Source organism: Amblyomma mixtum, chromosome 5, assembly GCF_055824585.1.
Source record: "Amblyomma mixtum isolate Tamu chromosome 5, ASM5582458v1, whole genome shotgun sequence".
In the NCBI taxonomy this organism is placed as follows: domain Eukaryota; kingdom Metazoa; phylum Arthropoda; class Arachnida; order Ixodida; family Ixodidae; genus Amblyomma; species Amblyomma mixtum.
Genome location: NC_143016.1, coordinates 35,818,737 through 35,845,053, shown reverse-complemented (window position 1 = coordinate 35,845,053; position 26,317 = coordinate 35,818,737). Strand labels below are relative to the sequence as shown.

The 26,317-nt window shown below is 44.3% G+C and overlaps 1 protein-coding gene across 2 annotated transcripts; it reads left to right on the top strand.

Annotated features, from left to right (window-relative positions):
• Positions 1–607: 607 nt before the first annotated feature.
• LOC149341764 (RCC1 and BTB domain-containing protein 1-like) lies at positions 608–24,338 on the top strand. Of its 2 annotated transcripts, none has more exons than XM_089543934.1 (13): positions 608–760; positions 3,312–3,586; positions 5,755–5,993; positions 7,805–7,895; positions 9,351–9,418; positions 9,903–10,010; positions 11,238–11,380; positions 13,915–14,105; positions 15,339–15,394; positions 15,759–15,829; positions 16,964–17,017; positions 19,657–19,885; positions 24,001–24,338. In XM_089543934.1, exons 2-13 carry the CDS (start codon positions 3,340–3,342, stop codon positions 24,139–24,141), a joined length of 1,638 nt encoding a protein of 545 aa, XP_089400060.1. In that variant the 5' UTR covers positions 608–760; positions 3,312–3,339; the 3' UTR covers positions 24,142–24,338. The 2 variants fall into 2 exon arrangements, with proteins under 2 accessions (XP_089400060.1, XP_089400059.1); XM_089543933.1 differs by having other exon boundaries at positions 3,283–3,586.
• Positions 24,339–26,317: the final 1,979 nt, after the last annotated feature.

Genomic DNA, 26,317 nt, shown 5'->3' with positions numbered 1-26,317 from the left:
TGTTGTTGTTGAAAACTTCATTTTACATAAATTCAGAAGGGAAGGGTGGTGGGAGCCCAGGGGCCCCCAGCGGCCTCTGCAGTGCCTCCCACTGCTACATATTTTCGAGATATTGCTATAGCTGTCTGGAAGATTCGAGCAACCCCATAACGAAGTTCACGAGCAGGTTCAGCGCTTCAGGAAGGGACCTCACGTGATCCTACGTATTAAGTCACATGATGAGCAACTGGAGTTCAATGCTTCAACCATCCATGGGTTTAGTGCCGCTAGTTGTTGCTGACGTCCGCAAGATGGTGCCATGCGGATAATGAAATGACGGGGAAAGCGACAGTATTTTTGTTACGCTTTTTTGTGGCATGTGACCTCCGCCTCACAATGCGGGTGGCGTTGATTGTGTTTTTTGTGTATTGTCCTATGCTATTGTATTTTGTGCATAGCGCCGTAGCGGAAGAAAACAAAGAAAACGTGAAAAGAGCATTGGTACTTGTTTCCACGCTGGCTTTACGCTTTCCGGCATGCTAGTGGTCAACGTTGGTTGCTAGTGGTAACTGGTGGCGCGCTTGGCCACCCTTTCCCCTCTTTTCCTATTTCGGCGTGCTCTATCCAGAAGACGTCGCTTCTGTTGCGCGCGGCGAATTGCGCTGCGTCGCTGCGTCAGCGTCAGCTGCTGCATCCCGCGTTTGCGGAGCCAAAATCACAGGTACTTGGAGAAGAGGGGCGCAACCACGGCGGTTTCAAGTGCGTCCCCAGCTGTTTACTCGTAAGTGTGCCATTCTACGTAAGCGTCGTAATTTCAGTCACAAAGTGGTGAAAAGCAGAGCAACGCAGTGCGAAGTTCAAAATCCCGAGGCGTAAAAGCGCTTCGCTGCACCGTGGAGGCAGACGCGCTTTGACTGAAGAAGCTTTGACTCCTATCTGCTTGGGTGAAGTTTGCTGCTGGGCGCTACTTCTTTGTTCACTGTCATAGATAGCGGCAAGTTTTTGCATGAAAACAGCGTCTATTGGTGAACGTTTTGTTGGGAACTGCTGCGACGTTTCGTGATTTGTCAACGCCTCCGTTTTGAGAAAGCGCCTACAGTTGCGGTATAGTTGTGGTTTACCTCACTAACTTACGCCGCTCTTGGCAAAGCTTGATCTGCGCAAACGGAAATGTTGTATGACTGACGCCACTTGCTTATGGCAACGTTATTTTTGCTTGACGTCTTCGTTTCGTCTTTATTAGTTTTTAGATGTTGCGTTGCTATCGGAAGGCGTATTCGAATGTTAATTGTCATGAACTGTTGTTTCTTGAGCCTGGAACTGTGACGTAGTGTTTACTTCGGATTTAAATCCGAGTACGCGAAGCCACAGCCGCGCTTCAGTTTGCAACAAAACTACGTCGTCGTGACGAAACCCGTGGTTGTAGCATTAATTTGTAGAATAAACTCTTAAAGCTGTAGAGTGTAGACAGGAACAATCCTCCTGCAAGACAAGCACGGGCCTTGGGGCCCGGCCGGCCCCGCCACCTGACGCACAATGCGTCACGAGGGCTGTTGCCGCTGCATTCGCATTTTTTTTTTTATGCATACAGGATTTGTTGCAGACTTGGTAATCGCTCCTTTGTCTCAAACAAATGCACTGTACGTCTGCATGTTTTCTTTTTAATTCTAAAATCTTCTGCTTTCCCCTTTTTAGCAGACACTGGCCTTTGAAGTTCTCTTTATTTTTCCTCGCAATGCACAATACTCCTTGTTTATCCTGCTCACGTCTAAAACTGCATGTCCTCTGTAATAATTTCTTTTCATGTCTTGATGTATTCACTGTTAGATGGAATAAAACTCATGTGTGCCTGTAAAGGTTAGCTCCACCTCAGTGTCATTTGTTTATATTTATTCTTGCTTGTTTATAACGTAAAAAAAACTGAAACAATTCCTTTCACGCGAGTAAAAAGTGAGTTCCCAGGCCTGCTAAAGGGATGCTGAGGAGAACCTATATTTCTGGTTATGTCAGTGTTTGTCTGGCAGCAAAAGATGAATTTATTGCTCAGAAAGTTGCATATAAAAATTTACCACCACTCGATTCAAACTCATGACATCTACGATGAAAGGGACTTTGTGATCACAGTTGTGGTGGTGGGTAGCCTAGCTTCTGGAATCCGTGCTGAAGAGAAAGCCTACACATGCATTTTACTTGCGAAATCTGTCAGTAATGGCGACACCTGCATCCCTGGGTGTATGCACATCCTTAGGTGTATACATCCTTAGGTGTATACATCCTTAGGTGCATATATCCTTAGGTGTATGCAATGTGGCTTCCCTTCCCCCCCTCCTCCCCTCCATTCATCTAAGGGGGGTGCCATGTCTGCCCCATACCTTTACCCTGTTGTACCTGTCCCTTTACCCTGTTGTACCTGTCCCGTCATTGTTTATGGTGCAGTGTTATCTCCATGCCTTTTTTTTTTTTTGCCGTACTGCCGGCCGAGGACCCTTAAACCTGCATTCGATGAACTGTTTACTTGCCAGGACACTTTGAGGCAGCCTTTTCAGGTACTTTTTTGCAGTTAACAAAAGACAATGATTCATATTTTCTCTGGTTTAGAGAGAATGGAAATTCCTTCAGAAGCGCGTTGTTACATTGATGCCGCAGTGGCACAGAAACTTCATTTCCTCTGCTGATGTTACACATGAAAATAAAAGCTACTGCTCAATAATCTTTGGTATATTTTGCAGTTCCATCACATTCAAGTCGTTTATGACCATTACTCATATTTGCTTTGCGTTTTGACCGTAGGGGCCTCGTTGGGAGGGGGTTGGGTGGGAGGGCGCTGTGGTGAAATTTGGCTTCCCCTAATGGAGAACCCTGTGCACGCCTATGCCTGCATCTCATATTTTTTTTTGTTTTAGAAGCATGTTTGCTTATTAGAATGTGGTAGTCCATCTATACAGGCCAACTTCTTTGTCTTCAATGTCCCTTTAATGTAGTGCCAGGGAGAGTTCTGAGGAGTGGTGTCACAGTAGCAGCCTATGGTGGTGAAACTAGTCATTCATGCCACACAAAACCAGTCATTTACCAGTAAACAATGAATGAGGTGTCTCTTGTGGCTTGAATATCATCGCCGTAACTATTGAATTCCAGAATACCTTGTCGAGGCTAAGATTTCAGTTGTAGTCATCTGCAGTGTATTGCGGGCCGTTGAATGGCACTTTGCTTTGGTAGTGTTTAGCTACTTGCTGCATATATCTCATGCCTAAACATAGTTTCAGTGGGGGCAGAGGGCAGCATTTTTTTTTGTGTGTGTTTCAGATTGACGGAGAAGTGTTTCCGACTCGCAGGGTTGGGCAGGAGGAGGAAGTTGCTAGCATGGCAGAGCGGCTGGCATCTCTGCCTGTGCTAGACCTGGGAACTACCACAGACCTGGACAAATGGCTCATTTTCAGTAACCTGGATAGGACCTTTGTGTCCAAGCTACGCCTGGCATGTGTCTTTGGCAGCTCGGGCAATGAGGCCTTGATGGTTACTCAGGATGATGATGTGTACGCACTTGGCTCCAACTCAAGTGGCTGTCTTGGCCTTGGAGACACTCATGGAAGCCTTGAGCCTCGGAAAGGTACGGGCTTTTGTTGATGTCTAGCAACACCTTATGCTTCCTGAATTGTGGTTTGTGTCTGGCTGCTCCTTAGCATTTTCCACCGATTATTGTTCTTGTGGCACTTGACTAAGCTCATTGTGTACGGGTACTGTGGTGTCTTCGGCAGTCGTTACTGGGCTGAGATAGTCTATTTCCTTCTTGTTTACTTTCTTTCCTCAGTACATACGACCTCTTTACTGTCTACTGATGTGTTTGGAGTATTCATTCTTTGACTGAGGCTTTTTTTTTTGTACACCATGTAATGTCTTCTCCCAGTTACTGCTGCCCACATTTTATTGTATTCCCACCACAGCTGTGCTTCTACAAGCTGCTGGTGGTTGTCAGGATATGATGTATGATACCATCTGCATATGATGACAGAAGCAGAGACTGATTTTGTGGCAATTTTTGTTTAGCGTTGCTGTGGCATGTTAATATCGCGTGTTGCGTAAATCAGAGAAAATCGAAAAAAAATTATCTCGGCCTAACCGCATGTTGTTTTGGGCTCAAATTTCGCACAGAGGTTGCATTTGGCGGTCAGTTTTGTTTTATAACACATTTAGGTGGGGTACTTGCCTGATTCGGTCAGAATTATTTGGAAATCCCCATCGTCTGCGGCGACGGGGAACCAAAACCGAAAGGCTGTTCAGCAGTGGTACCTGTAGCGCCATCTCGTACCAACCGGAGAAACCCAGCTGTGCTAAATTGGTGAGCAAATCATTTTTGCTTGGTGCTGTCTGCTGCGAAGCAGCGCGAGACATCACCGAAAATGCGGTCGTACAGCGATCAAGAGAAGGCCATGGCCGTGACTTTGATGCGAGTCCAAGTCCTCCTACGCCGCCCTCCCCAGTAGAGGGCTCGTTTCTCCGGTGACTGCGAGATGGCGCCACGGTTACCAGCGCTGCGAAGTCTTTCTGTTCTGGTTTTCCGTCGCCGCAGACAATGAGGATTTCCAAATAATTCAGACCGAATCAGGAAAGTACCCCACCTAAATGTGGTATAAAACAAAACTGACCGCCAAATGCAACCTCTGTGCAAAATTTGAGCCCGAACAAACGTGCGGTTAGGCCGAGAGAATTTTTTTTCGATTTTCTCTGATTTACGCAACAGTCGGTATAAAGAGTGTAAGACAGGCTGTTGCTACGCCGAAAGGAAATTCTGGCATGCAACACTGTACAGAATAGGAAATCTTATGTTGACACTGCGTTCGTTTTACCTAGTTCAAGAGACATTAACGTTGAGTCCACTCCTGCCGGCTGTTGCTTCTTGAGTCTTGCTGTCTAAATTCATGGTATATATGTCCAACCAAGGTATGGTGGCCTCCCAGAAGTGCAGAGTCCTAAAGCTGAAGCCAAATGTGAGGCGTGTGCAATCCCCAAGGTGCAGGCGCTCAACCTCCAAGCCACCCGTGCAAGAGCTTTTTGGCCCACTGAAGCGCCGCTGTTGATTGCTGGCCATGGCTATGGTAGCTGCATGACTCCTGAAAGAATCTAATAGTTAGATCTCCGAACAGAACTGCGTAGGAACGTGCGACAGAGGAGGGTATGAGCATGAGAAAGTTGCTGGAAAAGACTAGTCAACTTTTGAGCGTGATTGTGGGTTCTCTGCAGCATGTAGAAGTGGATTATTTGGCTCAGGTCTTCATGACAAGAAAATGTAGGGTTTGAGCGAGTTTGTGTACTCTCCTCAGGTGTTGCAGAGCCCCTTTAATACTACCATTTGTGTTTGATTACTGCTACATGAGCTGCTCAAGAAGTGAAAGGTCATAGAAAATAATATTAGGCGATAAAAAAAACCTATAGTTTGGTTTTGCAATAAACAACAAAAGAAGTCCACCAAATTTTCAAAAAATAGAAATCGAAAAGTCCAACCCTTGCTCATGAAACAGGTACCAGAGGGATTGGAGTTATGTAGTTGCAAACTCCAAATGCTGGCACTTGAGTAGGTGGAACTGCTAGGTAACAATGGAATCATTACTTTTTATTAGCATCCATCCAAGCGTAGCCTTGCGGCTACAAAGGAAAGCTATGCAGCTTTTACAGAAAATTTCTAGTTAAAGAAAAATTTGTCCTGATCCGGAGTTGGCGTTGAAAGCCACGTCCCCCCTTAAACAAACCTGAGTTCTGTGTGTGTGTGTGTGCACGCAGTGGATGCACTCTGTCGGCGTGGTCTTCATGCCCTGGCATATGGCAGTGGTCCACATGTGCTGGCTGTGACTGAGAGTGGAGAGCTGCTGAGCTGGGGTCACAACGGCTACTGCCAGCTGGGCAACAACTGCAACACCCAGGGCTTGGTGCCGACCTCCATTTCAGCAGGCCTGTCTCACAGAGTGGCTCAGGTGGCCTGTGGTTCACACCACTCTCTCGCACTTACCACCAACGGCGAGGTGAGCCATTGACAAGGCCTTCGAGCTCCCTCCGTGATACACTCCTTCCCCTTGCCTTGCAGTAAACATTTCATGGAAGGGCTTACCTGGCAGGTTGCAGTGCTGGCATTATGGGGCCTACCGTAGCACCACTGACATTCATAAAACTGCCCAAGCTTCAAAGCATCCCTCAAGACCACACTAAAAATTTCCCACCACACACAAACTTCACTTATGGGCTGGCTCACTGCTGTGCCCTGCCCCTCAGTGCCTCTGCTTGAAAGCTATGGTGAAACACATTAGGGGAATACTAAAACTTAAAAAAATGGACGCCGACCAAAAGGGGAAAAAGAAAAAAGTTGGATTGCCGTTTTCTCTGTTTTTCGTACAGGAGCCAAAATGTAGTTTCTTGCTTTTTCTTTTGGTCGGCGTACATATAAGTTTTATCCTGATTGTCCCTGACCAGACAAGTTTTCATCCAGCTCTTAACTCCGCATCGGGAATTCTGGGCCTACGGGAGCACTGGAGTAAGCAGTTTAATAGAATTTTCAGCCCCTCTTTCTCACCTGACCTGTGCACATGGGTTGGAAGTCGAACTGAAGGGAGCATCGCTGCCTTCCCTTAAAAAGGCAGAAAAAAAAATTTCCTATTAAAAGATGTGTTCTTGGCTATCCCAAAACAAAAATGTTTGTTGATGCAGAATCCGGAAAATGTCCCAGTGTTCTTTAGGAAGCTTATGCAGTGACCAGCGCAGGCTACCTTGCAACTGTACAATGCTTTGCATTGATGTTTTTCAGTTTTCATGTTTTTTATTGTACGCCTTGCTTTCTAGGCCTATTGCATTGTGGTAGTCATCTGCAGGTGCGCTGGACTAACAATTGGACCATTGTGTCGTACTTCCTCAGTTGTCAACGCACTTATGTGGGTAGCACTTTTGTGTTCACGGGTGCTGCACTTTCTTTCTAATTGGCGGGAAGTTAGTTGTCAGCTGAAAAATTTCTCTGATTGTTTGACATCTAGGAGAATGTAATACGCTAGAAAAGCATGTTTGCCCCAGGTCAAAGTATCTGAGTATGTACACTTGAGGTTCTGCCATACCATGGTGCAAATTTATGCTATACAGGGTGTTTCACCTAAGACTTTCTGCAATTTTTAAAAATAAGGTATTTGAATTAGATGCCTGCTTTTTCTGGCATTGCATTGTCAGTGGTGTAGTACATCATAATGCAGCTAAGACGTGCTAACTAGAAGGCTTGTTAACCAATATTTAATAGTTAACTTTTTAACTATTACCCTTGGGCTCCTTAATTATTGAGAGGCATGTAGCCCACCGTAAGTAAAGTCCATATCCGTTTTTAGAATTTCGAGAACGCGATTATCCTCGGCGCTGTGGCCCAACAAATTTTGGCTATTTCGACGAGTTAGGTTCACTGGAGAGGTTGCTTTGCCTGCAAGCTTCTCAAACCGCATGCATTTTGGCGCGATGTAGGCGAAATTTGTTGGGCCACAGCGCCGAGGATAATCGCGTTCTCGAAATTCTAAAAACAGATATGGATATTACTTACGGTGGGCTACATGCCTCTCAATAATTAAGGAGCCCACGGTAATAGTTTAAAAGTTAACTATTAAATATTGGTTAACAAGCCTGCTAGTTAGCACGTCTTAGCTGCATTATGACGTACTACATCACTGACAATGCTATACCAGAAAAAGCGCGCATCTAATTCAAATAGCTTATTTTTAAAAATTGCAGAAAGTCTTAGGTGAAACACCCTGTATATGCTATTCTTGGTTGCAACTTCAAAACTGGCAACTGGCTGCTTTATTGCTAGGTGTATGCCTGGGGCCAAAACAACTGTGGTCAGGTGGGTTCGGGCTCAACCACAAATCAGCCTACTCCCCGCAAAGTGAGCTCAGGGATTGGTGAGTGGACTGCCATTTTTTCTTGTCTCCAAAGAAAACTGTTGAAAACCTTGGCATTCTGTTGACCTTTACAGTGTTGTTGTCATTTTCATCTCAACTAGCCATTTAATTCTTGTGTACAGTATCTTCATTTATGTAGGCTTTCTTTGATTGTACGAAACGAGTGAAACGAGTGCTGTGAGTGCATTGCTATTAAATGTCATTCTAAGGGGGGGAGGGGTTAAGGGGGAGCTTCATTCTTGGCATTTTGTAAATGTGTCTGGCTGTAACAACAGCACCTTGCCTCTCTACAGCATCCACCATTGCTTACTCATATTTATGATTAATTTAATAAAATTTGGGTCTAAATAATGCTTGCTTTTGCATGTATTACTGTGTAGTTGCTTTTTCATATAGGGAAACCTTCCAAAACTGTTGCTGCGGTTTGTTATTGTAGGAGCTAGTGGAAATAGTGAAGAAACTGTCTCAGGCACTGTTTCCTGGCATGATTGCAACATTTCGGACTGAAAGATTGCTGTTTTTAATAAAAATTAGTCTAATATAGGCATAAAAGTTGCTGTGCCCAGGAAATTTGTACTTGGATGAAGTTAAACTTCTTAAGTGAAACAAGCAAGCACTAGCATTTATGTAGCATTTTGCATTGGGTCTTTCTGCCTTTATTGGTGAATATAGTCAAGAAATCTTTTGCATTGATACTTAGTGGGTGAAATAGAATGTTTGTCATTTTGCATGTGGGCAACCTATGATAACGTGTAGCCCTTGGGTTAGATTTTTTTTTTGCCTTTCGACAGTGCCTTTTGATAGTGCCCTCTGTTGGCTTGAATTATAGCTTATTCCTTTCAGACACGCATTCTTTTCTGCCATCGAGAAAAATCTGAAAACTTGTGTGTGTATATTTCGAATCCCCTATATCACAAAAATAACGCTAATGGCTCAAAAACTGTAGGAATTCACGCAAGGCACACATTTTCACGCTCACGAAAATGTAGCCCTGTTCTGAAAATTTTGAAAAACGGATTTTTGCCCAATCAGTTATTTTCTTTATCATCCGAAGCCACTTTTGCAAGGAAAATTCAGCTACACTGTAGTGTGCTTCAGTTAAACATTCCACTGCGTGAGAGATGAAAAAAGCCACAGCCGCAGACAGCACTTCTTTGCTAGATTGTGGAACTTCACGACACCCATCTTTATTTCTTGTTTTTGAAAAGTAAACATTTTTTCTGGGCTCGAAATGGCCCCATGTCCAGCAGGCATTTAATGTAGCCAGCATCATTGAGGTCTTGAAAACAGTTCTAGATGCTTTGAAAAAGAAAAGTTTTAAGTCACATGCATATTTGCAGGTGCTGTGCCACGGCGGTTTGTGCATTTGCATATCTCAAACTATGTCTTTTTAACAAGGACTCATCAGCAGCTTTCCTTTTAACTAGTACAAATTATTGCTTGTATGTCTTCTAGGTGGAAGACGTTGCATTGGCGTAGCCTGTGGTCAAACATCTTCCATGGCCGTCATGGAAAATGGTGAGGTAAGTGGAGAGGTCGGGTGAGAATTTGCACCACTCGTTCATAAAATAAAGATTTCTGTGGTTCAAGATGTTACCTGCCGTTCTTCAGTCATTGTCTGTGTAGTCAGCAGCTGTGTAGTGGAAAAATTGCAGCATTCGCTTTTTTTGCTCCAGCTATTAGGAATGCCTAGATGTGAGGTTCCCAGAAAATTACTCTTGCAGAATTGTTGCAAGAATAGCCGAGTAGTACCTGAAAGACTGCACATAACTACGTCTGCTTGCTGCCTAAATTCACTATGTGCTTTCATCTTGTGAATGTGCATTTGGCTCTGCTTCAGCACTTTTACCCAAATGTGACCAAGTGCTGCAGCAATTACATCTTTTTCATTGCAGTCAAGAATAAAACTTCTTGTCATATTTATTTGTGCCAGAATGGAAGAGATGCTACAGTGCTTGTTTTGGCTGGAAAAGGGAAACGCTGTCATTGTCTTCCCATTCTCTTCAGGTGTTTGGCTGGGGCTACAATGGCAACGGACAGCTTGGCCTCGGCAACAACGTCAACCAAACCAGTCCATGCCGTGTCACTAACTTGCAGGGAGTTGTCATTCAAAAGGTCTGTGGGCGGTGTGAGAACAGCTGCTACGTGTTTTACTGTGACATTATACTAGTGCCACAGTGCGGAAACGTGGGCATCTGTCTGTCTGTAGCCTCGGAGAATGAAGCCTCTAGCTTCTGCAAGCACCAGCCGTCTCCTCCATTGCACCTCCTTAGTTAGGTGGCTCGTGTGCATCTTGCCGCGATGGTGGTGACAAAAAATGCACTGAAGCATTGCACAATTGTACTGCAAGAACCTGTAGTGCTGTACATTGCTGTGCATTGCAAAACGAAAAGGTATTGTTTAACCACCAGCAGCTGGGATGGGCCCACTGCTGGCCAAAGCCTTTCCTCATTAAGCTCTAATTGTTTCTGATGCTTGTGTGATTAAGGAAAATTAAACCATATCAATGATGTCAGATGTCAATGTTCCTTACCACCTAAACGGGCCGCCGCGGTGGCTCAGTGGCTATGGTGCTCGGCTGCTGACCCAAAAGACGCGAGTTCGATCCCGGCCGCGGCGGCTGGAATTTCTTTGGAGGAGAAATTCTAGAGGCCCGTGTACTGTGCGATGTCAGTGCACGTTAAAGAACCCCAGGTGGTCGAAATTTCCGGAGCCCTCCACTACGGCGTCTCTCATAGCCTTAGTCGCTTTGGGACGTTAAACCCCATAAACCAAACCAAACCAAACCTTACCACCTAAACAACTGGCAGCATTTTGGCAGGTGCTGCAGCATTCCGTTATGGTCCGCAACTTAACCACAACTTAACGATTCTTGACATGAAATTAAATAGAATTAATGGTTTACAAACTTCAGGGTTCATTTTACAAATGGTTATTGAATGGTGCAGAATTCACTTCTTCCTCCTTACTGGTCTGTGATGAATTTCTCATAGCCTGCTGCAGTGCAGTGATCAGAGTGCTACCTTGCTTCGTGGTAAACAATTCACAATGACGTATTTGTGCAGAGCAACTCTCAGCCCAGAGTTTATATGCTATTTTCAGCGGCTATTTTCAGTGACTGTGCCCTGTGGAATATGCAACAGTGAAGCTGTTTAGGTGAAATAAAATCTATTGCTAGATCTGTTGCCAAGAAATAAGGATGTGGGGCTACGCACATAATCCCGGAATGCCATTTTTGCTTTTCCGCAGCAAAGAAAAATGCATAGAATACTCATGTGAATAAGGTGTACTTGGTCGCAGCGTTCATTAGGTTGATCCCTTGGCCTGGTCGCTCTTGTGCAGGTTGTTTGTGGCTATGCCCACACCATGGCCCTCTCGGATGAAGGGGTCCTCTACACGTGGGGTGCTAACTCTTACGGCCAGTTGGGCACGGGTAACAAGGCCAACCAAGTCAGTCCTTTCAAGATGGCCACAGACATTGGAAGGTTGGCTGCGTTTCATTGCCTGTCTCTGCGAGAGTTCTTCTGCAAAATGTTGTCCCAGCCTTTCCTTGTCTAAACTCGCATAGTTACTGCTGCTTGATGTTTAAAATTTTTAAAATAAGTATTGCATAGCAAAGGACCTAAGGCTCGTAGATGGTTGTTTCATTCATGACACACTTCTTAGTACTAGCATGCTGATGGCATTCATCCTGGTTAAACTCTGAACAAGTGAGCAGCCATGGGGTGCAGTGTAGAAGTGGCAAAGGTTGAAAAGAAATAATGCAATAACACATGTTTTTGAGTCATTGCCATTGGAGCAGAGGCTGGTGTTTCTTGTCCCAGCCAGTCATGGAAAGCATCGCAGCTATTTCATTATTGTTGTATCGTAGTAATGATAATTAGCAATGAAACAGTACACGTAGCATACGGTCGAGCCGATCTGAAGATGAAGATGAAGTGTGGCAAGTGCGCTGCACACACTCGCCACACTTCATTTTTATTACAATTATCAGTCTTAAAAAAAGCTACGAAGGTAAGCTGTACGGTTCATTTACTCAAAATTTTCTCTGTATGACTCGCCATACTAATTAATGCTGGCTAATGGCATTGAACTTCTTGTGAACAGCAAAGGATAAATTTGCATTTGCAATTTCTTTTCTGGGTTTGGAATCAATATCTAGCACTTAACCCTTCATCCTCTCTGTAGTCTTCAACATCATGTCATATTTGTCACTGTGACCTTAATTCACTGACAATATTTTTTACAAACAGATTTATTCAAGTTTTCCTAACAAATTGGAGTTATTCCTTTGTCTTTTGTCACATGAATAGAACAGTAGAACATTGATGTTCTATTAACTTTTCTTATATTTGATTTGTTCGCCTTTTTATCCGCCCTGCTTTATTTTATTTATTTATTTACAAATACTGCAGGCCCTTCTCGGGCCCATGCAGGAGTGGATACAAAGGAGACAATACAGGGGAACAAGTTAGGTACATATATAATACAAAATAAGAATTCATCATCATAGCGGCATCGTGGTGGTAATGATGCCAAGTCAGGGAAACGAAAATAGCGGGTTCAGTACGGAAACAAATATAGTTACAAAAAATACGAAATGAAAGTCAGCATCAAAGCTTTATCACGGTGGCATTACTGATGAATCAATGCTATTGACGTGCTCTATGAATGATTCAACTGAGTTGCAGTTTATAGCTGTCGAGGGTAGTTTGTTCCAGCTAGATATAGCCGCTGGAAACAAGGAATATTTATGAGCATTAATATGGCTTATGGGTTGATGAAGTGCTTTCTCGTGGTTAGTTCTCGAAGAGTGACGAAATGGTTCCTGGAGGTATGTTTCTCTTGATATGTTCAAATCACCTTGATAAAGTAAGAACAGAAATTTGTCTTGATGTTGTTCTACGCTGTGCCAAGCTGTGAAGATCTGCTTTGTGAAGTAGGTTAGATACGCTGGAATGTCTGGAAAAGTTTGAGTATACAAAGCGCACTGCTAAGTTTTGAATGCATTCTAGTTTGCTTATCAAATATTGCTGATGTGGACTCCAGATAATGTCAGCATATTCTAAGGTTGGTCTTACGAGCGCTTTATATGCATTAAGTTTTACAATAGGAGGAGCGTTGCGTAATCTTCTTCTGAGGAAATACAGCTTTCCTTGGGCCTTATGACATATCTTTTTAATGTGTTGTTCCCAGCTTAGATTGCTTGATAGTGTCACTCCTAGGTATTTTATATAATTAGTTTTCTCAATTGGGACATTGGATATAATCTATGAAAAATCTAGTGGCTTTTTCTTGTTGCTAAAAATTGTGGTTTTTGTTTTAGTGGCATTGAGTCTCATTCCCCATCTGGTGCACTAAGTCTGAATAGCCGATAGAGATTCATTTAGTTTAATTTGATCTTCTATAGAATCTATTACCTTATATACTACGCAGTCGTCCGCGAAGAGTCGAATTTGTACCCCAGAGTGAATGCATGAATTGATATCATTGATATAAATTAAGAACAATAAGGGGGCGAGGACTGAACCCTGTGGTACTCCTGAGTAGACATCCAAGTTATCAGACTCAGAATTTTTCAGTTTTACACACTGTTCGCGGTTTTTCAAAAAGCAGTCAATCCATGTAATGATGTTGTTTTCGATAGAAATAGCCCGCGGTTTCGTAAGTAAGTCTTGGTGAGGAACTAAGTCAAATGCATACCTGTGCAAGGTATGCATTTTTGAATTAATAAATTGGACGAGACATTTTTTTTTTCATTAGTAAAGGAATGAGAGAAGGTAGATTGAGGTGTGACAGGCAAAACTGCCATTTGTGCCTTTAGACAACACGCATGTTGACTGTCGCACTGTTGATAAAGTTAATGGCTTTTTTGAGGCTCCTGGCAGGGCATTTGTTGCAAAACTGCTTTTGCTTCATGGAGTGCTTTGTGCAGTTTGCAGTGGTTTCTTGCCCAGTTCACGACACTCATGTTGGCACTTATCAGTTTGGGGTAAGCCTACTTTTTGTTGCTTTGCAGGATTGTGGAGATAGCAGCATCGCACTACAATCACATCTCGGCAGTGATGACACAAACGTCACGTGTGTATATGTGGGGGCAGTGCCGGGGCCAGTCGGTGACTGCACCAACGGAGACCTCCTTTCACTCCATCCACGACGTATTTGCCTGCTTTGCCTTCCCTACCGTCACATGGAAGCCGATGGTGCTGGGTAGGTCAGCCATTGCTCATTGACTTACGCATAGCAGGTGCAAGTGATGGGCTATTTGGGCACTGTGCAGTAGCCTGTATTGCTTATAAGTCGCTTAGCTTCAAAGCTGCCAGGCTTGTTAAACTTCAGTAATTATGCGTTGGTTTACTCAAATACGTAATATTGTTACATACTGATGTATGTTGCAACATGTGAACATATTGTGATTTGTTGCTTGCTGAAAGTCATGGGGGGTAATTTTGCCTTTTGTCTATTACTTACTGAGCCACTGCGGTGGCTCGTGGTTATGGTGCTCGGCTGCTGACCCGAAAGACGCAGGTTCGATCCCGGCCACGGTGGTTGAATTTCTATGGAGATGAAATTCTAGAGGCCCGTGTACTGTGCGATGTCAGTGCACATTAAAGAACCCGAGGTGGTCGAAATTTCCGGAGCCCTTCACTACGGCGTCTCTCATAGCCTGAGTCACTTTGGGATGTTAAACCTCATGAACCAAACCAAACCTATACTTATTGAATACCAATTTACTCGGTGCTAAGAGTGTACTTGAGCTGGGTTTCTCGTGTCCTCCTTTTTTTTTTTTTTTTCAGTGCAATCTACCCTATTAAGTTCGGTGCCATTGAAATACATTTTGATTTACTTTTTCTGGGTATTATCGTCTACTATTATGGCATGAACTAACTGCTCCTAATGTGCATATTAACTGATCATGTGTGTATGTGTGTGTGCGTGCGCGTAATGGTAGCATTGTGATCAAAATATTACAGGACGTGTTCTCGGAAAAAATGTTTAGTGCAATCCGCCTAATCAGAAAATCAGATTGTTATAACTGATTATCGTTATCAACATAACATAAACAACATAACATTGATTAAAACCCATCTGCACTCAGAATTTGATTTGAACCCCTTTGAACCAGTTCAGTCAAGTCAAAACCGGTTCGAACCAGAATGAAATGTCACTCCACAGCCAAACCCTGAACTGAACTCGAAAGGCGTGAACCCGAATTGAACTTAAAAAATTTCTTTTCGACACCTTGGTTAGAACAGCGCTTCTATGAGCACCTTTTAGTTGAAGTTGTGGATACTATCTATCTAACACATTTTGCCAAAATGTGTAAATGCCGTTGGATATAAATTAAACTTGCCTCATTTACATATCTGCTTTTCCCCTTTTTGTATTTGGCTGCTTTTGTAGTACTTCTCAGTTGTCTTCTTTTTTTCCTGCCCTGTTCAGACATATGCAACCCCAATACAGTTTCCAACAGGCTCAAGCTGGCCTTCAATGACCCTGTAAGTTGTTCTTTTCCCTAGTGGCATGCCAATCATCTTTATGGAGTCATGGTATTTCTTTGATGCACGAACTTTGTTCAGTTTTGATGTGGTGATCGCTTTCTCCACATCACCCTGAGTTATTGGCTGAGTGTGCAGACCTGGCACAAAGCTGTGGTTGGGGCCTGGGGTTGCATCTTGGGCCAATTTGTGACTCATTTTTTGATAGCCTTTATCCCTGTTCATTGTTTCTGCGTGAAACATTTTTTCGTTATTGTGGCTTTAAATTTTTATCAATTTTGTTTTCCAAATGTCTGAGTGCCCATTTGGAAGGTTCACATTTTGCTACTTGCCATACACGTAGCTTTTTTTTTTTCTTTTACAGAGCACCAGTGACTTGAAAATTTGTGTCGAAGACCGTTTGATACATGTGCACAAGGCTATCCTCAAAATTAGGTGAGTCAGGCGGATGTTCTCCAGTTTATGCTGGTCGCAGCAACAGGTGTACTCACATACACACAGCCAGCACTTCGAGATGCCTGAAAATGTTGGTCTATCCTCCTGCATTCATTGATAAATAAATACGCGTAATGAAAAGGTCAATGGAGCAAGCACACTCGTAATTTATGGGTTATCAGAAATGGTCACTTTCAAGCAAACCACATGTATATAACATTGCATAGAATTGAGGTCAATTTTCATGTAGTAGCTTAGTTTTCTGTTGAACAGAAAGAATAGAAAAGTGGACTCCCATTGCTAGAGGGGTGCTGATGTTCTGGTGCTGTTTCTCCAGTCTGTAAGCCAGATTAACAGCAGAGACAGTAGTGAGAGGTTAAACTCGTTCGGGGAGATTACTACGCTGCTCAACTTTTTCTAGCCCTGTGCATTGCGTTCAGCCGGTGAAGCAACTTGTAATAAATTAGTTTTGCTGTTATTGCACATTCACTGAAGTGGCTTATTTCTAGAACGATAGCTATTTCTGTGACGCTTCCTATGAAGTGGCATGCTTATTTCCGTCGCACCCATTGACACTATTTAGTGTCCTGTACACTAGGGGCGGTGTGCACAGCATAGGTTAGAGATGCCACCATGGGATTGTGAAATGGGCGCTTGCTTTGGTGAAGGTGAAGCATGAACAAGCACGAAATACACTTGAGATCGAGGATGTCCGACTCACCGGTACGGTTGCGAGCGAACGTTCGCCCACGCTAGGGCAAAGGGAAGCTCCGAGGCCGGATGGGACGGGCTTGCGGGAACATGTTCCCACAACGAGGTCGCCCACCGGCGAAGAGCGGAGCCTTACCGCTTGAACGTCTACGCGCTTCCCCGATGCCGAGCCAAAGAGAGCCAGTCTTCCCCTGTGCGCGAGCGGCAAAACACGCCATCCGTGGCGCTGGTGTCGCTGCGACGCCAGCGCCCTCCCCTGTTAGTTAAAGTAACACAACTAAAGGGAGTGCGTTGCGGGGAAGCTAACGCAGGGGACGAAGGCGTCCCCACAGTACATGTCTATTGGTTTTGAGTCACATTTGTCATGTTTGCATGAAGCATTGTGATGGTTCTTTAGTAAATGTTGCTTTAATTTGGTCCCAGGTGTGAGCACTTCCGGTCAATGTTTCAAGCACCTTGGGATGAAGATGAAAAAGAGTAAGTGAGGGCGATGGTGTTTTCTATTTCTATAAACTCAGCATTAAATGTCGGCTGATTTAATTTGATAGGGGTGCATTTGCTTCCACTTTGATGGTTATGCTCTTGAGAAAATTTGTTGCATGTACATATTTCATACTTAATAAGTAGATCCTTTTGTCTTTGGGCAAAAAATTTTTGCATCTGGAGTGGATTTCTTTAATGTTAGGTTGAACCGAATTTCTACTCGAGAAATTGCCATCAGGACAATTTAGCTTGCCAGTGCACAGAGCTGTAGGTACTGCATGGAAACTAGCATGTGCGTTGTGCTTATTCATGGGTGATGTCTTTTGTAATTTGTCACTGATTCGAACTTTTTTAAACACTTGTCAGTCATGGCATTGGAAATGCTGGAAAAGTATGTTTCAACTGACCAGCAGTCTTAATGGCATCCTTATATATAAAGCCATACCCACACTAACAACTTTCTGGTCCAAGGCTTTTGTGCATTTAAATGGCCACTGTGATGTTGAGTTATAGGGGTGGTCTGCTGACTTCTGTAGACCTTTTTATTTTTTGTATCAGTTGAAAGCTCCTTGCCCGAATAAACAAATAGCCAGCTGTGACACTGAGAAGGAACACAGCAGATCAATTGAAAACCACGGCATCTGCAGACCCTGACATCGAGGACGTGCTAACTTTATGCAACGCTATGCAGGCAGCAACTGCCACGTTGCTTAGGTGATGCACAGGGCAGTAATGAGTATGACATTAAACAAGATGTATGGATTTTGTTAAAACTAAGTTGAGAGCACAAAGGTGGTTTCAAAAATACTATCAACAAAATAAAACTGGCGGCATCTGTCGCAGATACCGGCAACCGCTTTTGCTGGCAGCAGTTCCACTGGCAGCGTAGCAGCAGCCTGCTTTTCTGAGAACATTAGAAGAAATGATGAGAGAGCATGGTTTAACTGTGCAGGAAGCGGTGACTAGTTGAGAGAGGAAAAAAAAAATTAAGTCATCCGAAGTTTCTTCTAGTAGAAGTAACAAAAAAAATGCCATGTATTTGGCTCATTCCTGTGCACAAAGTGTAGTACTGTGTACACTCCAGGCGACATAGCTGGATTACTTGTAGAGCCACGAAGTTTTAACAGCAGGGTGTAACCGTCGCCTGTGGCCTGATATTCTTTGCTATTTAAAATATAAATTCCTGCAAAGCCTTGAGTTCTGCTGTAGCTATTGTCATCATTAGGAAAGGTCTACACACGTATGCCATTACTTTTGTACTAGTCTCCAGCACTACACACTCTCTTTAAAGGGAGACTAAAGGGTAATAGTACTGAGTCAGGCCAGACTGATAGGGTAGGGTTACCTGATAGCATATATGTCGTTTTTACTGAAAACAGTGCTTTCATAAGCTAGAAATTGCATAAAATTGAGGATGACGCTGCCACTGGCAGATTCATGCAGTGGCAACGAGTGACGTATTCATGAGTAAACACTATTTCGCCTTCTCGATGTGCAGTTACCATCAAAATTTAATTAAAAGCAGTGCAGCAAGCATTGCCAACAGTGCGAACGGTCTAGTATTTGGTTTGGTTTATGGGGTTTAATGTCCCAAAGCGACTCAGGCTATGAGAGACGCCGTAGTGGAGGGCTCCGGAAATTTCGACCACCTGGGGTTCTATAATGTGCACTGACATCGCACAGCACACGGGCCTCTAGATTTTCGCCTCCATAGAAATTCAGCCACCGCGGCCAGGATCGAACCCGTGTCTATCGGGTCAGCAGCTGAGCACCATAACCACTGATTCACCGCAGCGGGTAATCTAGTATTTGAAACAGTGCAAAACAGGCGACGGTGAGAAGGGTTAGTCGTTAACACAAACACTGAAACTTTTGCCTCGCATTCTGTGCACTAGGGCTGTGTGTAGCTGTTGTATGCAGCAAGTTCAGAACTGCAAGCTCACAACAGTAGCCATGCTGTGTGTGCTTGCTACTGTACAGCCCGACTACTCCCAACGCTTGCTCCATTTAGAAGTCACTGTTGTCATTGGTAATACTGTGCTGCAAATTGTCATACTTCCTCTGCCAGGCTGTTGTTCACACTGCTGTTTTTAGTTTTGTGTAACTAGGACGGCCGCTTCTCTCTCTATCATGTAGTTCCCTGCTGGCTTGTATACAAATGGGCTTTTTCCATAGTCTTTTTCACGGAATGCTGCCAGCTGCTGAAATTTCGCAGTTTTCACTAATGACTCGCAGTTCGTGGAACAGTGGTTTTGTGAACAATATGTACAGTGAGACAAATCAGATTTGTTTGTTCAAGCAGTGCTCTGCTGAGACATATTGGGAGAATCTAATATGTTGGGGGTTGGACTTCTTGGTTTTTATTTTTTGATAATTCGGCAGACTAATTTTGATGTTTTGTTTGTTTAAAAATGCAACATTCGTTTTTTTTTTTCGCACTGCTTACAGTTGATTATCAGTCATCCATTTCCAAAGAACTTGTCAAGTTCACTTCTTGTGATTTATTCCAAAATTACAGCGTGGGATAAAATCACAAAAACAAAAGGCTTATGGAAAAAGATGATGTTCACAGCGTTAGTGGGCCTGCGTTTTGAGCCCTAATTTTCTTTCTGCCTCCTCATCTACAAATGCAGCACAGTGGACGTGACAACATTTCCGCATGCGGTGTACAAGGCATTCCTCCAGTACCTGTACACGGATGAAGTCGACCTCCCGCCAGAGGATGCCATTGGCCTTCTGGACCTGGCCAACTCGTACTGCGAGACTCAGCTCAAGCGCCACTGTGAGCGCATAATCATGCACGGTGTACTCGTCGAGAATGTTGCCATGCTCTACGCAGCTGCTATTAAGTTTGAAGCGAAGGTGAGTGATGATAATTGTGATGATAATTATTCTCAAAAATCTCAGCGTAATGCTCATACCACGAAAAGAAAATACGCAAGAATTTCCTTGTTTTATTTCATTAAGAACCTGAAAGTTGCAGTGCTCCGATTTCCCAGTACCTTGAGCTGCAAAAAGGCCTTGCTGCCTCATTTTTTATTAAGGCGGAAGCCTTTAATGCCTCATCGTTGTAAGCAGGAGTTGTCGACAGAAATGTCACGCTTTTCAATTGGTCGAAATGGTCGTGACGTCACAGTGCACGAATTTGAAACGGGGCCAATTGTACTTTGGCTAGTTACCATGCAAACAATTAAAGGGATCGTATAGTGATGCTCCAAGTAAGTGGGACTGAGTTTAGTTGATTGCTTAATCACCCAATTAGCCTAATTAACCTTTCTAATCAGTTCAGATAAATAAATAAAACCGAGTAGGAAATTGGTCGAGTTCGGGAATCGAACCCCGGTCTCTGGAGTGTGAGGCGAGTATGCTAACAACTCCGCCATGCCAGCTCGATGATTTGGAATGAACAAAGGCTGAATTGGAATGAACAAAGGCGCATCTAGTGAATAGGGTGTTTTCGTTCACTCCCATCTTCCTCCCTAGTGACACAAGCAGCAACACCGCGCTTAAAGGTGCACTGAAGAGAAATCTGAACTTGTCTTTTTGCCGCGGGAACTCAATCTACACGTTCCGAGCTTTCTTAGAAACGTCGATTTATTGCCCTGTGTGGTCGATTTCCCTAATTAAATCGAATTAACGCCTGGCTCCCGCCTTCTTTTTTTTAATTCTCCCCCGTACGGTGGGCGGAGTCGACCAACGCGTGGAGTGCCTTTCAGCCAGCTTCGTGGAGGCTTGCCGCTCTGCCATCGGCGGAGTAATACGTAGTAGTCCGTAGTAGCAAATAGTCCGCGCGTATTTTTATTTCTGCGGTCTTATTTTGCGGGTATATTATCTGCGAATGAAACTATTTATTCATGGAAACCTAAAAAGCAAAATAAACGAAAGCAAAGCCTCCACAGAGCTGGCTGAAAGGCATTCCATGCGTTGGTCGACTCCGCCCACCGTACGAGGGAGAATTAAAAAAATAAAGGCGGGAGCCGGACGTTAATTCGATTTAATTAAGGAAATCGGCCACACAGGGCAATTAGTCCCAGTTTCTAAGAATGCTAGGAACGTGTAGATCGAGTTCCCGCGGCAAAAACACAAGTTCAGAATCCTCTTCAGTGCACCTTTAAGGCTTTCGCCTCACCGCACTTGAGGTCAACAAAGTGCCCCCCTGAATTTATTTTATTTTCACATGCTGCAGCCTTGCATGAGGCTGTGGCAGGAGGAGATAAAAAAGGAGATAAGGAGGCTATGTCTAGTAACAAAAGCTTTTTTCTTCAAATATTTTTGTTAGGAAATGCTAGAAAGTACATATACTTTAGTATATTTCTTAATTATACGTGTAAAACGTCGGTATGGGATCATACATAAGAGAAATTGTAAAATGCACAGAAAAATTTTGTGGAAGTGATGGCTAGTGAAGATGATAGCTAGTGAAGATGTGGCTATCATGAAAGAAAAAATTGCTTAACGTCTATCAGGTGCATAGAATGCTTCAAACTAAAGTGACTGAAGGTTATGCTTAGAAATAGTAGGCTTGTGCAAATATTCAATAATTTTGGATATTTGGTTGAATAGTAAGGTGTTCGATGTTTGATTTGATCCGAACGTTTCGTATTTGAAAACTTCGTCTGAAATATTCTGAGTGTTCTGAAATAAATAACATTCTGGAACATTCGGCTCATCTCATTTCGGATCAACATTCTTCCTGCAGGATGGCATGCACAGCTAAAAGCAACAGTCGTGCAACAGCATCATCACAGTTAAAACCAGCAGTCAGAGGTGATAAACTGGCACAACTTTCATGTCTTCCACTCATGTACAGCCTGGCTGACTAAATGGCAGACTGAACTGACCGGTGCCAGTGGTGCTGTGGTTTCAGATCCTGACATGACGTACGCTCCAGACCATGGCTTCGGAGTGCCGGAGGTTAAGGCTGATTCACACGATGGTCCGTTCGCCCGCGGCTCGCGCATTACGTGTTCATGCATCACCACATTGAGAGGCGCGCTGTCGGCCCGCGGACTGGTCAAGCAAGGAAGCTCAGGTGCCTCTCCCCTCGTGGGAATTAGCGGCGGCCCGCGAAGATGCATGCGCTAGCTCTGGCAACTGGGGTAGCAAGACGGCCCAGGCCATTGAGGAATTGGACAAAGGGCCGCACCCGCACCGCAGGACTTCCTCTGCAGTTCAATAAAGTTTTTATTCCATTCAGTCGCACAGTCATGTGTCGGGAGGAAAAACCAGTTCGACCAGCCTTGCCGAACACTTCAAAATAATCTGGCAACTGTGGTACACCGAGCGCATCGTCTGCTCTTTTGGTCCGTCGCGTCCGCTTGACGTCTTGGGATCGCAGGCCAGTTTTTAGTAGCGTATGAACACGTGATGCACGGGCCGTGGGCGAACGGACCTTCGTGTGAACCGGCCTTTACCAAGAGGACTGCAAATTTGCTCTTGTACTACCTACTCCTCGTCCGGGAAAGCGAGCTGGGTATATGGCACACAGTTCGAATTTTTAGTGGAACTAATTTATTTACGAATTGACGATTTCGTTTTTTGATGTGGGGAGTTTCATGAATAATGGTGAGAACGGGCATCGGCATGAGATGCATAATTGCAGTGCAGTTGAGCATGCATATATCGAACCCTGCTATTTTGAATTATTGGCTATATTGAATGCAGAGGTTATCTTCTTGAAAATTCAGTGTAAAAGTATAGAAATGTCGCACTGTATATCAAACTGCAATTTCGTCGGTCGTTCGATATATCGAACTGTTTGCCATGCCCTGCAGGTGACACTTCGCCTAATGACACTTTTCGATCACTTTGCGTGTGTGGAAACTGGTTGGCTGCACGTCCTTGGGCACCTTTTGGCAGCACTAGCGCTGTGAAACCACGAGAAAGTTAGACATAACGCCTAGCCAGCAGGTCGACACAGGTTTAGTGCACTATTTTTTATTTTTTTCTATGCAATGGCCTTGTCTGGAAAAAGTGTTCAGAACCAAAAAGCCACTATTCACACAAGCCTGAGGTATAGTTTCACTTTAATAATGTTTTTGACCTACAAATGGAAACCTTCACTAACCTTGGCTCAGGGGCCACTATGTAACAGCTCCTTAGATTTGTAAGACGTATGTGGACATCCAACATGCACGGAGGAGCAGTAAAATGTCCTGTGGACGTTAGCCTGGGATGACGACTTCTATACAAAGCAAGCTGGTGTCGCTTCAGTAGAGATAAAGTTGAAGGAGCTCGACTATATTTGTGTAAATGAGTAAGGCATCAAGTGATTCACCTCTGCACTTGCGACCTTTCCTATGAATGATGGTGATGGCAATATGGCCGTAACCTTTTGAACAGCCCGCCGTGGTGGCTTAGTGGATACGGCGCTCGGCTGCTGACCCGAAAGACGTGGGTGTGATCCCGGCCGCGGCGGCTGAATTTCGATGGAGGCGAAATTCTAGAGGCCCGTGTATTGTGCGATGTTAGTGCACATTAAAGATTCCCAGGTGGTCGAAATTTCCGGAGCCCTTCACTACGGCGTCCCTCATAGCCTTAGTCGCTTTGGGACGTTAAGCCCTAATAAACCAAACCAAACCTTTTGAACAGGTGATCACACATCAGCTTGAGCTCAAGGTAGCTTGCCGGGGATGAGCATCCGGACATACTTATTAATGTTGACTGAAATCGTGTTGCATGTACTCAGAAAGACAGCCCGCAAAATATTGCGTCATCACTTCATTTGTTTGGCTTCACTGTGAAGTGCCATGTCGAAGGGACATTTGGGCAAAAGGGCTATGTCTAGATTGTGAGGCTGAGTCTTGGTCACATAATCCAGACACACAACAAATAACAGCTACAAAACTAAGAGCCTCCCTTGAATTGAGCTGCCATTAGGAGCTTGATGGCAAATAGTATTGGCTTGTAATATTGGCAAATCATGCAACATCTCCAAGTGCCTCTTACAGTGACATGCTTTTTTTTCTTTATTGCAGGACCTGGAGGAGTTCTGCTTCCGGTTCGCCATGAACCACTTAACGGCAGTGGTGCAGACAGACGCATTCCACAAACTTGAAGAGTCTGCAGTGAAGAGTTTCATCACAAAAGCTGCCGTGTATGGAGCGTTCAAGTACTGACAAGAGAAATGCTGAAAGTGCTGAATGTGCTCTGGACTCTCCAAATTGCTACCAATGCCGTGTCCATGATGCATGCCATAAATGCAGCAGTACACCATTCAAGCAATATCATGAGTGTTGGGGTAACATACGTCTGTGATATTTTTAGTCTGCTCATGCACTGAATTTTAAAATAAATTTTTATAATTACTTTGTCACTCTGTGCCCTTTGGTGATGTCAGTCTGTATAGTGGCGCGTAATGCACCATGTGCACTAGAGTACTTGTTTATGATTTCCACTTAATGCCTTGATGCTCCAGAAACATTCTTTGATTTCCTGTGTGCTTGTAGCCATCAGTGAATAAGCAAGAGGGTCCAGCCAACTACCTTAAGTGTAGAATGTTGTCCACCATATCTTGCGTGCAGTATAACAGTTTTTCTAGCCCTGTATGCTTGCTGCAAGCCATTTGCATAGTCAGCGCCTCGTTGCTGCATTATTCAGCAGAAGACATTTCATTCTAATATAGAGGTATGACGAAGCTTCATGCTGAATGAGTAGCAAGCTCACCTGAGCTTTAATGTGATGATGCACATAGGTACAGGATATCATCATTAGTGGTGCTGTGTTTTGGAGCAGGCTGTGAAAACTTCGTATGCTGTGTACATCGTAAGTGTATACTTGTGCTGCCTTAATGCAGCGGCAGGTACTAGAGGCAGAAGTGAAGGTGGAACCGCTGTAGGTTTTGAAGCACTCAAGGAGGCGGCATAGAGCTGCCTTTCTACTCGTCCTCCACAGCTTGCTGCATAGCTGAAAGCCAGAAAGGAATTGAAAGGGAAAGAAACAATGTACTAAACTATGCGCCTACATAGATGGTGCTGTTTTGGGTTTGTGCATCAAATTTAGTTTTGTTATGCCATTGAAAGCACTTGTATTATTTACCTTAGTCTGTTCCTTGTGGCAACATGTGGGTAAGCAGTTGGTCTGCAGGATGTGTTGCAACTGTGTCGAAGTAAATTGTGAATTTTTTAGGTCTTCCTACACATCCAGTAGCAGTGCTGTGTTCTCAAGGTTGCATTGTGATTGAGGCTTGTGTGAGCCGATTATAGGGAACCTAAAAAGCAAATGAGAGTTCTGTTTTTACAAAGTTTACTTTCTGTACATATGCTGCAACTAATGCATTGCCATTGTGCCTTTCGAGGTTGAGTTGTTTCTCCGGCTGACCGATTTTCTACGCTCCCTTCGTCACTTTGGTGTATGTAACTTTTAATACAGCAACACTCCACGCGCAACGTCACGATCCTAGTGGCTAAAGGAACCAACTGGAACCAAGATCTGGGGCATGCAAAAAAAAAAATTATGGGGTGGGGCTTATGATTGGAACAAAAAGTCTTAAGGGAAGGGAGGAAGGAGGGATATGGGGTTTTAACGTCCCAAAGCGACTCGGGCTTTGAGTGACGCCGTAGTGTAGGGCACGGAAATTTCGACCACCTGGGGATATTTAACATGCACTAACATCGCACAGTGCATGGGCCTCTGGAATTTCGCCTCCATCGAAATTCGACCGCCGCGGCCGGGATCGAACCTGCATCTTTTTGGTTAGCAGTCGAGCGCCATAACTACTGAGGGAGAGAGGAAGAGCCGCCATAGTGGTAAAGCCCCTCAAACAAACGAAGTTTGAGGGGCTCTACATAGTGGAGGGCATCGCCTGTGTCTGGACAACTCTAAACGCAGGCGGGGCGAATGAGGTTTGAGTGTGCAGGTAACTATAGTGGTGGTGATGGAAACGTTTATTGCCACTATTAGAGATGTTGGGGGCAGATCAACCTGCGTGGCACTTGGGAGCCCTCCCCGTGTAGGGAGGGCTCCCTTACAAAGCAAAGGATAGCCCTTGGAGGGCTATCTTAGAGAGAGCGCTAGTAATAACCTTGTGCTGGTACCGGTGAGCAGGTGCTTCCAGTAATCTAGGGCCACCTCTCGTGCGGGAGGATGTGGGAATGAGGTGCAGGTAAGTATGTGTAAAAAGTCTCCAGGTTCATCACAGAGCTTGCAGGTGGAGGAAAATTGTTCAGGAAAGTGGGCGTGGAGGAGGATGGGGTATGAGGTTGTGCACGTTTGTAGCCTGCACCAATGGGTGGCTTGTGTGATTGTGTGTCCGGGCAGGGGGAGCACGTGTTCTATTTTCACGGACAGGCGTGC